Source organism: Clavelina lepadiformis, chromosome 1 (genome assembly GCF_947623445.1).
Source record: "Clavelina lepadiformis chromosome 1, kaClaLepa1.1, whole genome shotgun sequence".
Classification (NCBI taxonomy): Eukaryota; Metazoa; Chordata; class Ascidiacea; order Aplousobranchia; family Clavelinidae; genus Clavelina; species Clavelina lepadiformis.
In genome coordinates, this window is record NC_135240.1 from 6,987,935 (window position 1) to 7,001,621 (window position 13,687).

At 36.2% G+C, this 13,687-nt stretch overlaps 3 protein-coding genes across 6 annotated transcripts; 1 reads left to right on the forward strand and 2 right to left on the reverse strand.

The window, feature by feature from the left end:
* Positions 1–32: 32 nt before the first annotated feature.
* Positions 33–1,964, reverse strand: LOC143462772 (cytochrome b-c1 complex subunit 8-like). The gene is made up of 2 exons (XM_076961047.1): positions 1,602–1,964; positions 33–184 (listed from the first exon to the last, which is right to left on the reverse strand). The coding sequence occupies exons 1-2, from the start codon at positions 1,774–1,776 to the stop codon at positions 90–92; spliced, it is 270 nt and encodes an 89-aa protein (XP_076817162.1). The 5' UTR covers positions 1,777–1,964; the 3' UTR covers positions 33–89.
* Positions 1,965–4,696: 2,732 nt separating this feature from the next.
* On the forward strand, positions 4,697–6,648 carry LOC143472983 (uncharacterized). Its single transcript, XM_076970038.1, has 2 exons — positions 4,697–5,169; positions 5,814–6,648. Exons 1-2 carry the CDS (start codon positions 4,778–4,780, stop codon positions 6,253–6,255), a joined length of 834 nt encoding a protein of 277 aa, XP_076826153.1. The 5' UTR covers positions 4,697–4,777; the 3' UTR covers positions 6,256–6,648.
* On the reverse strand, positions 6,637–12,609 carry LOC143472937 (uncharacterized). 4 transcript variants are annotated; one of them, XM_076970033.1, is made up of 5 exons: positions 12,413–12,609; positions 8,465–8,755; positions 8,253–8,377; positions 7,941–8,070; positions 6,637–7,294 (listed from the first exon to the last, which is right to left on the reverse strand). In XM_076970033.1, exons 1-5 carry the CDS (start codon positions 12,592–12,594, stop codon positions 7,045–7,047), a joined length of 978 nt encoding a protein of 325 aa, XP_076826148.1. In that variant the 5' UTR covers positions 12,595–12,609; the 3' UTR covers positions 6,637–7,044. The 4 variants fall into 4 exon arrangements, with proteins under 4 accessions (XP_076826148.1, XP_076826150.1, XP_076826152.1 ...); XM_076970035.1 differs by lacking the exon at positions 12,413–12,609 and adding an exon at positions 9,059–9,743 and having other exon boundaries at positions 6,646–7,294; XM_076970037.1 differs by lacking the exon at positions 12,413–12,609 and adding an exon at positions 9,777–9,940 and having other exon boundaries at positions 6,648–7,294.
* Between the last annotated feature and the right edge of the window lie 1,078 nt (positions 12,610–13,687).

Consider the following 13,687-nt stretch of genomic DNA (forward strand, 5'->3'; position numbering starts at 1 on the left):
GACAGAAAACCTGTCTTAATCTCAACATACAATTTCTTCAAATACAAAATTTATTATGTTACAATAATGTCAATAAATAGCGATCAACTTTAAACATCATTTTCAAAATCTGCAGGATTCTTTCGGTCCATCGCTAGTTGTGCTCTGCTTCCAAAATCATAAAATCCATAAAACACGGCAGCAGCTAAACAAATAAATCATATTTTACAATTTAAAAAAAACATTGAAGGCAGTAAGAGCAACATAATGAATTCAGCTTTGTGAGAAGGGTAGGGTTATATGTAAAGCTCATACTTTCATGTTTTTTTGTGAACTCAACCTAAATGTTATAACATAATAATCTAACCTAAGTCTTCCTTCTAATCTAAATCTAACTTCAATTTAACCCTAAATAGGTTAAATTGACTTTATGCATATCCATTCTCCTAACCTAATCGTCTATCTTTAACTATGGGCTGCATGTCCTACTTACGGTGAAATAGTCACTCTGATTAAAAATACGAAAATACAGTCGATGTTAAGTAGCAACTGCTGTCAGCAGGATTTTATAAGTTCCACTTGCTTTTGTTAGCTTAATTTAATAAAGCACAGACTTAACAGCACTAATCAGTAAGGTTACCCATTACCAGATTAGAAAGTATGACAGTTTAACAAGTGTGCATGCAGTGGCACAAATCTTCGCATATTAGAGTGCACTGAAGTCTAACTTGCTATTTTATTTATTATAAACTGGTGGTCTAAAAGCTAAATTGGCATTGTTATTTTCCTTATAAAACGAACTGAATAAGAAAAAGTTCGAAGTTAACATAGAATGGGGTTCTTGTACTTTTGCACATTACATCGAAGGCCTGAATGGTAAGCATTGCAACTGCACCTTTAAGATTTTTCAAGATTGTGTTTGCTACACCCGAAAGTTTCACAATTACCTCACCACAACGGAGCCCATAAGCTCTGCTTTTTAGCAGAAAAATGCTCTCTCTGAAAAATGCACCTCAAATGCACCATTTTGTACTCAATTTTCGCTATACTGCACCTGGTAACTTCGATTTTTTCCGTCCTGCATCCCCGAGATCTCAACAAAAACTGCCAGGATTTCCACTTTGGGGAGTTATGAGGAAATAAGAAAAAAATTATGACGTAATATATAAGCTACCTTATCAATACTTTTGGTACAGGAGTAAAAAAGAAACAATGTGTCTCCTGTGTGTGTGTGCACCACACTTTCCATTGTGATTGTGGATCCACAAGTTTGACTGAAAAAGATGACAGTTTGTGACACGAAATCATGCCTGCTAAGACGCAAATTTTTGCATGATGGCATGCACTGAAGCCTCAATTCTTTATTTGTCATAAATTGGCGTTTAAACAACCACTTTTCTTTATTCATTATAAATCAGTGTGATAAAAAAGTTTTGCGTGCACATTAATGAATCTCGTGCATGCAGGTGGCACACTTCCAGAGTTTCCACAATGGCCCACAAAGACAAAGCTGTATTCATTATGATTAATGTAATTATTATTATGATCTTATTGCTGTTTCATATCAATCTAAGCCTAACGTAAATTCTCCGTAATTTAGTACAAAAAAACATAGCACTTACGAATAGCTACAACAAGAAACTTGTCTCTGAAACGTCGCAGAATATTTGGTACTCCTTTTGCCACAACACCTTTTATTGGATTTTGCTCAAACGCTGATAACGTGTATTCAACTTGATTTTTTACGTGGACTCCTAAGTGGCCGAAACCATGGGGACGCAGGTCCGATAACCTCATTTTCTCAAAGTCTTTTTCAAAAGTTTGGTGAACAAAAAATCCTGGAAACTGAAAGGAAAATGTTAACAAATCTATAAAATAACTATAAAAATACGGGATCAACGATTAAGAACTCACTATTTTCACAACAAAATAACATAATCTATCATTCTCAGCAGTTTCAACTACTCACAAAACTAAATACGATTTAAACCCAAACCTCCACCTTCACAATACCAAACTTTTGCCTTACATTCTTCTGCAAAGGTTATCTTGGACATAGACATCTTAAGCTCATTCACATTCAGTAGTTAACTAGAATCATGAATATGACTAAACCAAAGTTCAAATTTTATTCTATTTTTGTAAGAAATGCTTCTAACGTTTTTGAAATTCTAAATATTTTTGAAACGTATAATAAAACAAAATAACGCAAAAGAGAATCAATAACCAGGCCTAAAAACGATGACAAAGAATATTTTGATTCCGATATTTAATATAGGAATTTTTTTCACGAAGCACAGTAAACCATATCAAGTAACTCATTCGTGTGTTACATTTCACGCGCCATCTCTCATTTAAGCAATTCATGCGCAAAATGACGCGACGTATGATCCAGTCGCGGTCAATGCCCTCGGATAAAAATTAAGAACGCTTGCTGTCTCATGGGAAATCCCAAAAACAAAGTAAAATGTGAGGTAACGATCTATATTTTAAAAATCTCACTCAGGTAAGTCATAGGTCTGCAAGTTTATTGTAATTTTAGCGGTAAATAATTATTACTGAGTTGTGTAAAATCAGGAACGTAGCCAGAAAAAAAGTTATTTCAGGCTATGTCAAAGCAATAAGCTACCGTATCCTTTCAAATTTAACTAAATGCGTTGTTGGACTGATGCCACGGTCTTACGAAATGTTGTGGCGGTTACGTCACGAGTCACGAGTTGTTTTGGAAATGCTGAAATTTTATTTTGGGATCTTGTAATTCAGTTGTTGACGAAATTTAAATTCTCCTTAATGACGTTCAGATAAATTAACTCGCTTTAACTGGTGTGCCACTTATAAATACTGTTGTAGTGTTTGCCATCTTTCCTTTTACCCTTTTACTTTTCCCTTTCACTTGTTACTACCGCGCAATGTAACATTCAGTAAGATTTGCCCAAAGGTGTAAGCCTTTGTTTCTGATAATAAATAAAAATGGGAACTTTATCATTTATTAATATGTATAGACAGAATTAAGCAACTAAACAGCATTGTCACGCCGTTTGAGAAATGACAACCATACTATCGAGTCAGAAGCAAAACAAGTCATCAACCATCAATCGTCCTCGCTCATCCTGTAACAACAGCCGCCAGTGTACGCGGTCTTTATGGCGAATGTGGTGGTTATGTAATACTTTACACAAGTAATATCACAACAAATTAATATTTGTCAGAAGGTCAACCTACGAGATGATCTGGTGATGTTGATCTAGTAGTTTCGTAGCTGATTCATTCATCCACAGTTGGTTTACAAACGTGATTTATTCCATGCTGAAGAAAGCATGGCACTGAGCAAAGCACGCCAATACGCCAAAAGTTTGTTTGTATAGGCCTATAAGCATGCCAAAAGCTATACACTAGCTTCTATGACATCTTAGTAATAGACCTATATAGTACAAAGCATATTTATAAACCTTTCGTACCAATATTACCACCAAACAAAGTTATGGATCAACCCTTAGTCAATCTAGCCTAGGCTGTTCTGTGGTTCTCATTTGTGGTTGCTGCACCCTTCCACACACGTACCTCTGTAAGTTTGATGATGTGCACTGTAGAGCGTTCACACACGAGATTTGAACCTGCAACGAATGCAAGTTTCGAGACACGAACCGTGCAACGAATCCCGCTCAATTTCAATATAACGTTCACACTGGGCAAAAGAACAATTCCTGGTTGCGATACCTGGCCTGGGTGAACGCAGTCTAAATCAGTTGGATTTAATGTATATCATCCTGATTTGACAAATATTGGCTTAGGAAAGCGTATTTTGCCAAAAAAATATTATTTTAGAAACGGCATCCCATAAAATATAGGCTATTGTCATGCAGGAAATTGTCATATCGAAATTAATTTATAAGATAATGTTATGAAGCAAAATAACGTTTTTCCAAGTTGAAAATTTTTAATCAGTTGTAAGAATTTGAATTTGCAATATAATCTTAACCGTTCGGGGGAGAATAACAATTTTTGAAATTCTTGTTTGGAAAAAAAACAGTATAAAACTTGTTAAGTTACTCACTTTCTAAAACGTTACTTGTCTTTCATGGTGGAAAATCCCCACAAACAAATATAAAAGATAACTGTAGAAAATTAGGCTACTGGGGATATATCTAGCAGCTAAAATACCACAGTTCAAAAGTGTTTTGATCCTCAAGACTTTGCGGTTGTGCATTGTGCAAGCCATTAGGCCTATCTTAATTTGAGGATAACCGTTATAGAATTCGCAACCTACAAATGTTATATGACGACGTGTAATTTGATACAACATGATGCCATCAGCGTATTTAGTTCAAAATGACCTGAACGTTCCCATAATTACAAAAATAAGTTCACGTATTTTTTCTTCAAATAACTTAGCTTGTAACATACTCTATTGATTTCACTTTGTAGCCACTGTTGATATAATCACATTCATGTAACTTAGTCTAATTATGATGTTAATCTTAAAGTGCTCTTATTATTCCTTTGATGGAATTAATATAAAAAAAAATTTTCAATCCATGTAGAAGGATTGTTGATGCTGATTTATTAGCAGCTATAGGCATGTCTAATTCAATATTTACTGTGAACGGTTTCAACATCATGATTGTTTGCTAAATACTTTTATTCTCCCAAAAGGGGATTTACTGGATTCCGATACTCTTTTCTCGATGTGCCTTTGCATGATGTTGGCTGTCTTGGCTTGGCAAGTTAATTCATTGCTTTGATCGAACATATCGATCAAAGCAGGCTATACAAGCAGCATAACCAAAGCATTGCAGCGATGTATGAAGTAGTTGACATGTCGCCAACTGAAATACGGTTTATGCAAGACAGCATTTGCAGAAATTTCCGTCGCCACGAAGGGTCTGTTAACGGCAGCATAAACAGTATTTTAAGAGGCAAGATGTCAGCATTAGACTTCCCTAAGATCTCCGTCATTCCTTTCAAGGGAAAATACTTTAGTGAAGATAACAGGAGGCTGTACGTTTTCCGGGTGTTACACTGCTTGGGTAAACTGGATTTTATTTCAGTTTATTTAAGGCGTGATTACTTAGGAAACCTACAATATCATTTTAAGTACACCACCACTAATGAAGGGCGATCGATTAAAGTCAGAGGAGATATAACTAAACCTCATGTCCAACCCCAAGTAGAAAAACCGAGGACAGCAAGGTAAGTGTAGAAATTTGTGTTTATTTTATTAGTAGGTTATATGGCCTATGCTTCAAGGCTTTCATGGTACGTTTTTCATAGCCGAATATTTTGGTCTTGTTTAAAAACGTTTTTGTAAAGAATCACACGCCACAAAACAGCATTTAGTACGTTTCTTATTCATTGAAATACTTTTCATACTGCGGTATACCTTTACATAGTCTAACACCTACAGTAACGTTTTGGAGCTGAAACTCATCTTTTATAAATACGTTTTAAGTAAACACCCGACATAGGGGGTTAGTCAAGTTTGCATTTTTATGAAGCTCCAGCCATCAGCCCAACAATAAACCGTTTCTAACATTAAATATCTTATAAAAATATCCTCATTTTCAAATCAACGAAGGTAACATATCATTTATTTACAAGACTGTTTCCATAAGATTTTTTCAATTTATACCAGCTATAACGTTTTATGCTTCCCATGTTGTAAGTGTTGAGAGCTGGAGTATATAGCTTATGTTTTACATTCATGGTTAGTAACTAACAAAACTGTAAACGAAACCTAATACTCCAGGTAAAACCATTAAGTTTTTAAAGCCTATAATATGTCTACTATACTGGGTGCAACAAAGCAGTTTTAAAAACGCTTTCAAAATTTGCAGGAATATTGCTGAGGTACGAAAACCTTTACCAACCGAGCTTATTGAAATAGAACCGGTAGATATACGGTTCTACGCCGATGAAACAGGAAAAACTGTGTGGAAACAATTTTTGAACGACGTTGTAAAGAGCATTGCAGACGGGACATTGGACTTCTACAAGTTCCTCGGGGCTATAAATGTATTTTACAGTGTATGCGACGAAAATGGATTTTTGTATTGTTATTCTCACCTCAACAATAGAAAACTCTACGTGGCCCGTGCGCTGCAGTATATGGGTAAACTAGATAAAGTAAAAGTGAATGTGGTTAAGTGGCCGGATTCTCCGATTACGACAACAAGCGATGGAAATTTCATAAAAATAAAGGAAAGTGATGGCACAGAACTTCCACATTCTCGTTCAGTTATCCTAATGCAACGTCGCTTGCAATTACTTTCAATTTGACTTACAAATTTGCTTTCAGCATCTTGTATGAAGCCTACAGGCTACCAAGCTTTCCATTATTATCTATAAGATGTAACTTTCATTAACGCAAATATCACCACGTTTGCATCTTAATTTTGAGCTGTGTATTATTTATCATTTCTTACAAGCTTGTTTTTTTCTGTGAGCATTTAACACAAAACTTCTATTTTAACTAATTAATCGCGTCTCTATTTGTTTTTCAAAGTGTAAGCCTATACCCCTTCTCTTGTTTTCCATATTTCCGAAAAAGCAAGTCGGCAAGTGTATGCAAATAAGTTGCTGACTCTATAATAGTTTGTTTGTCGAAGTAAGTTATACAAAATGCATAGTGCAAAATACAGTATGTTACTCCCAATACAGGTACAATCTATAATTGGTCAAATAAAATTCACAATAAAAAGGAGTCCAATAGAAAGCTGTATGAGATTAGGCTATGAAACAGATACAATTTATTGACTGTTTTTAACAACTACACGTGATTAGAGCCATAATAAAATTGTGTATATTAATGGCAGTTGTTAATGCAACGGAATAATTCGATGATGTGGTTTCACTTCCACAGGTTAGAATAGAAATCGGTTTTTGAAAAGAAAAAATCATACAGTGCAGTTGAGAAGGCAAAAACGACAATCGACAAATGAGGTCAAAACAAACCAAATGTGTCATAACAAAGACGATATTACAGACATCAAACCACACAATTACAGTAAACACAATGCACCGGTGTACAAAACATTCAAGAAGAATTTTCCTTGTTTGAAAATTGCGTCATTTTGCTACCAAACGTTGCCTCAATTTCATCCTTAACCAGTTGTTAGGCGGCATGCATTTTATGGGCATTTCTCTCGAAAAAGGCCCTTGGTTCGGTCCGAGGCCTTGGCGGTCAAAGTTTTTATTGGCGTAGGGCGATAGCTGCCAATTTAGTTTTCTTTCTACGGCCGTTTCTCCTGGCACTGGGAAAGGGCCAAGGTTGTGTTGAATTTGTCCGCTAGTTGTCGCTGATCTCGCTTGCCCAAGACTAAAAACAGCAAACCAAAAAATTATTAATTAGAATAAATAAGTTTTAATAAAGTAAATAACAACAAACAAATAAATAGGTAAACAGACTGGAACTATTACCAATGTACTGATATGAGACGGTTGCACCACGCTATTAGACGTAAAAAAAATTGTGCGGTAAGAATTTAGGGCTATGCATAAGAAAGAAACAACGGGAAGAAATCATACGCGAGTGTGTAGGTTTCGCCTCAGCTCTGCAATAACTCTGATTGTTTCAAATTTCACTTAATCTCAGGGAAATAATAGCTAATGAATGGATGAAATCGATGTCTACAGGCCTATGCCTGCAGCTTTTTGTGCACAGGTATAACCTTGATCATGATATATGCTTGAATTAAGGCTTAACTTGACCCACATCGCTTTCCATTGCGCTAAGTGTCGTATAAAATTTAATTTGAAGCAGCAAGGCAAAAGTGGAATTTATAAAAACTTAATTGGAAGTATATTTGACAGAAAAAGGAGTATAGCCTATATATTACATTTCGTATTTCTGTGCAGTTTTCTTCTGTAAAGTGTCCATGGAAAAAAACAAGAAAGCTACCGCTACACAGTTTCATACAAATTGATTAAATTAGTTTCATACAGTTTCATGATAAACTTCTTACTTTGGCAAAAGATTGTATTCAGCTTCTGACTGTGGAGGTGTTTTTGGTTCCGTGGCTTGGCTGTCCGCCAGTACAATTACGCCGCCGGGTTGAGTGATTCGTGGCAAAAGGCGATGCATTTTACCGCCATCTGCATAAAACTTACCATGTTAGACGTTATAACAGGCTATAAAAAATGTCCACGATAAAGTCTGGTAATTTTACAAATACACAAATAATATAGTTTTAAAGTAGTATTATTAATAGTATTAGTAGCTGTATTAAAAGTAACTATTAGTATTAGTAGTATTTTACAAGTAGACTGTAACACACCGCCATGAGGCCAGGACTGGTACACAATTTTGTGGCGGACGTTTTGTGTTAGTGGTCGACATTTTGTACTGTTCGGTTTTATTCTTAACTCTGGGCTTGTGCAGTCGGGCACTGGGGTAGATCTCCTGAAAGCAAAAGAGGGCTTTGAGCATAAAGCGCTTCCGAACGTAGAAGTAATCATAACAGCGTCATGAAAACTTTTGACAAATTACTTGGGGTCTTTCTTTAAGAGAAAATGTGAAGCGGTGAACGATTGTTTGTAAACATAATCCTTTGGTTTCAGTGCGACCACTGCAGAAGCGTCGGGCAACCTGGGAAGCCTGTACGGTGTGGCCGGGGTTTTAGCTTCGTGTGTGGCGTCGGCGTCGTGGTCCACAACTACCACTTTCGGTACAGGGGGACGTCGAAGGGAACCTCTAGCCGGACCAATTAAGGGTTTTGAAGGAGAGCCCTCGGTGCGGGTGTAGCGTGGTAGTTGTTGAATATTCTTCGACTGATGCCACCTTTAAACGTAAAAGATACCGTGCTATAAAAGTTAGCTTGTTCTTATATCTTAACCGCTCCTATCATATATTATTCTAACTCTAAGTTATTCTATTATATTAACATTATTCTATTAAAATTATTAGGTATATAATATATAATATAGGCACATCAGTTTTCATGTGCTCTGAATACTTTGAAAAAGGTATGATGGCTTTAAAGAACGAAGTTTGTTCGTGTAATTGGCAAAAGTCGGTGCCTATTTACCTACAGAATTGCTTTAACTTTGCAAATACATCAGAAGTTAGGCAGAGATTTCCTACCTTTTGTCCGAATCTACGGTTACAATGCATTGCAATTCTACACCGTACAATGGAAAGTTCGCAGCCTTGTAAAAATAATTCATTTCATCTTTGACAAACGCTATTTAAACTGTAACAATTTTGAAGCAATTTCTAGTCAGACTTGCAGTCTTATGCCATCTAGTCGACAAGTGGCTTAGAGATTCTATGGTCTTCTGTTCTTATTTCGTATCTTTTGATAAGGGAGGTTATCAAAACAAATGTTTGAAAGGAAAAGACCAATCAGCATAAATCTAATGCCTATTAAAGTCCGGAGCAACGTATAACAATGCTATTGAAAAGTTTATTTATTGATAACATTGGTAATTTATTGGCAGTGATTGGTAACAAATCTTTTGACGGTAAAATTTGTTTCAGGTTACCTGTGAAACTTTGTTAAAAGTTTTAAATTCATGCTATTATGTTGATTCCTAAATATTGCGCTACAACGCATTTTTGGGCAATATTGCGCGGTTATGCATAAACGTACTACCATATTTCACCGTGACATAACTAAAGGTTTTGTTCTTTTTTGTTTGCTGTTAGGCTACATTCACAGGCTTTTTTATTTATAATACTGCTAAGTGTATTGTAAAGCTTTCAAAAACAACCATAATTGTCGCTATAAGTATACTGCAATTAATGATATTATTCCGCATAAAAGTTTGATAACAGCAGCTGAAAATCTCAATGTCTTCACCTGAACGCAGTGAACGGATCTGCCATCTTTCATGTTTTCGAAAATAACTTTTGAGCACTACAGCCGAGTTGTACCACAATAATTTCTACACTATCTTCAATCCCAGAACATGAATTCACACAATACGTTGAACTGTTTTCTACACAGATCCAAAGACAGCCAGTACTTAGGAACAACATGTAACATTAAACCGTCTTTTTAACAAAGAACGATCGCCCGAAAAGGATTGTAAGGTCACACGGTAGACAAAAAATGCCCATAATTACATACACCCAAATCTACGTTACTGAAAGCGTTTTTCGCATTACAGTTTAATCTCATAAGACATATATGTATAGGCTACTCCACATACCCACTTTGTCATTGGGTAAAAACTTTAGCTCGAACCTTCGAGACAATGTCCAATCATAAAAGGGTTCCCAAAGAAAGATTTTGAATGCACAAACACGCGCCTAAAGGGTTTCAAAGTTGCCAATTTACTTTATTGATGGTAAATATTAATTTGCGGGGAAGCGTTGTGTAATATAACTCTAGTGAGCTATTCTATACGAGACAACATAAGCTGCGAACAATCTTGCAAACGTTGAATTAGTCCTTCTGCAAGTAACTGCTGTTTCCGTTATCACTTGATAAAGATAGATCCTTTGCAGAACAGGAACAAATGTTTAAGATTTTCGTTTTATAGCTTGTGGTCATCAACAATACCGTGAATGAAAAATTCATGACAATTTTAACGCTTTTATAAAATGCCCAAGAACCATTGCCACAATGGTGAAGTGCAAAGTGAAAGTCACGTTCCCATATCCACCACTTCTGCACGTTGTATACGACTGCACACACCAATCGTATGTCGCGTGATAAGCAAGAATTTTACTACCTATACCTGATGTTAAATAAATCCATTTCCAACTTTTTCCGGTATAGTCTCCATTCCACTTCGCTGGTTGCAACGTTTGTACTCATTTTTAAAGCTTGAGTTTTGACGCGGTCTATTTATCGGTTTTTGTCTAATGCAATAGTTAACTCAACCCTAAACAATTCAGTCAGATTCAGCCATAAACACTATAGCACTAGCATGCTGCCATATGCCCCGCCTCTTCTGTGTTTTACGCGACGTTTTTGTCCCCGCATTTGTCATTTCACCAGCCAACAACGACGGCGTGAATTTGTTTGTTTTTTTGTGTACTTGAGCCATTGTTTGGCAATTATAACGGACATAATTTGCTTTTGTCATTCACCTAAGGAGTTTGTCGGCATGATATCTGATACGTTGATCAATTCATATGACAATTGGAAATTAAAAGCTTTATGAGAAAAAGGTAATTGGATTAGCCACGTAAATTAGCGCGTTTTAAATATGTTGTTGTAAATAAGACGCTATAAAAATTTCTTTCTTTTAAATCTACTTTTAACACTACTGGGTCCGGACCTTTTTATAGCGTAACCGGCCACTGAGATGAAAGCACACGTCTTGCTTTTCACATCGGGTTTGGACCGAGGTTTGTGTAAAGTTCCGACTAAGGATGTGCCGCCAGGAAGATTATTCGGGTTCGTTCGAACCCGAATATTGTGAACGTCGACACGAACGAATCCCGAATCTATTCGTATTAGAACCAAACAATAAAATTTCCTCCAAAAATTGTCAAGTCTCGCTTCTAAAACGACGTAATCAATAAACGAATCGCTTTCTTTCGAAAAATAGTGTTTAAAAAACGATCGAAAAAGCAAAATCGTTAGGAAATCGACCTTCATTGTAAGTACTGCTGACTCTAGTTTAGCATTGTCGGGAAACTAGATCATCATTTTTTACGAAAATTAGTAAATTTATAAGTAATATTGTATTCGGGTTCGCCATTGTTGGTATTCGTGTTCGCCCGAATCTTCCATAAAGGCGATATTCGGCGAATCTATTCGGGTTTGGGTTCGTATCGGCCCATCCCTAGTTCCGACGCATGCAAAGATGTTTTAAAAATTTACGATTAAGGATTTAATTTTGTTTCAGCCCAATAAAATTGATTAATTCTGCTGTAAAGAAACAATCAATTGTAAGTTGCTTAGGACTTTAGGCTATTCTTGCATATTTTGCGGCGTCTGTCACTTCACGTATTTGACTCGCTCGGTTATTTTAAAGTTCCGGGCTTTTTTGGACCTAAAACAGGCTTCAAAAATATATGTCAGGTTCAGGCTTGTACTGTCGGGTTCGATCGGGTTTTAACCCGTCGGCCTGTATCCACGAAAGCATCTTTGTCCGGCGATACTGAAATATGAATGTACCAGTGCACGACACTGTCTATCGTTTATCTTTAACAACAAAAAGTTTAACATCGTTGTGAAGTACAAAACGTTTTATGACCCAATGCTCTTTCACAAGGTTTGAATAATGTGGATATAAAACATAAGGCGTTCGGTTGAGTTGGCTATATCATAGAATAAGGTTTTCTATGCCATTCCCACCCCATAATGTGCAAAACAATGGGTATTAGTAGCTTACGAAGTTTTAGCCCATTGACAATTCTTCATTTCGTACTGAACTCGATAAGTTTTGAAGCTTAAGCTCGTATAATTTTTAGACTATAGATAATTTAATAAAAGATGAAAAGTCTATACTAAATGAAAACGAAATACTTGCAAAATACCTTCTTCTGAGTATGAATTCTTTCTTCTCCTTTTGACGTTCTTCCTTTTCTCTGCTTTGCGTACCGTTTTTGGTCGAGCTATTTACAAATCCCATAGACCTACGCAAGATGGATAAGACCCAATATTCTGCCGAATTTGCTAGCATTTCTGCTCGATGAAGCTTACACGTTTTCTCTTCCATAAATGCGGTTTTGTTTGGTATCTCTTTCCCAAAAGCCCTTCTCAATGGGCTTATGACCAATTGGTCCTCAGACTATTCGAGTGTGCTTAGAGCGACACAGCAATTAAATGGCGCTTTTGTGAACTGCCTAAATGGGATTGCCAGATAGTGAAGGAAAAGGTCCTCAACAGTCAACAAGTAAAATTAACACAGACGACTTGCGTTAGATCCGTCTTTGAAGAGTCTGTTGTAATGATAAATCAATGCCTACGGAAAGCCTCTAAATGAGAACATTGGATTTTTCTTTTGTTTGTAATTTTAACAAAATTGTCACAGTTTTCTACTTCTTTTTCTTCATCATTGTTTCTGTGGTTTTTACGAGTACCTGAATTGATAAACCAATCGTAACAAAGTTTTTTATATAAAAATAACCAGGTGGTATCATCAGCAAACATTACCCAAAAGTAGGCTACTTTGTTGTTTGTGCGCAGTTAGCAGTGAGAATTTTTGAGAAAAATCACAACTGGTTTTCAAGCAACAAGATGCCCTGGTTGATAAAGGCGAAGAAACTATAAGGAGCCTCATTTTGCTTTAGTAGGCCGTTAGGTCTAAGTCTATAGGTTAAATATCCACCAGATTAAGAATAAAAAATGATATCATTAGTAATTTTTATGGCTGGGACCACAAAAAGAATTCTCGCGAGCATATTGTAGTTTGTTTCACTTGGAGTGCTTCTAGCCTACATCTCCATTGTTTGTTGAGTCATTCAACGGGTTATTCAGGGTTATTCAACGGGGGCGATATCGCCCCTCAGGGGGCAATTTTGTCCATCAAGGGGGCAATTGTTACAATTATTGAAGTTGGAGGACGATTTTAGTCTTTAAGGGGGTGGAAGACGCTGTTATTATTGTCTTCCAAGTTGTGACGATATAACTTAATTATGTATCTGTTATTTACCGCGCTATTATTGCATAAGGTAATAGCCTACCTGCTTTGTTTCTGATTATTCTTTCTTTTTTATGAAAATTTCAAAGCATACTGTCCTGTATATTGCAAGAAGCAAGTACATTCGTAGAAAAATAATCATAGTGGTGATTTTGACACAGAACTCCGA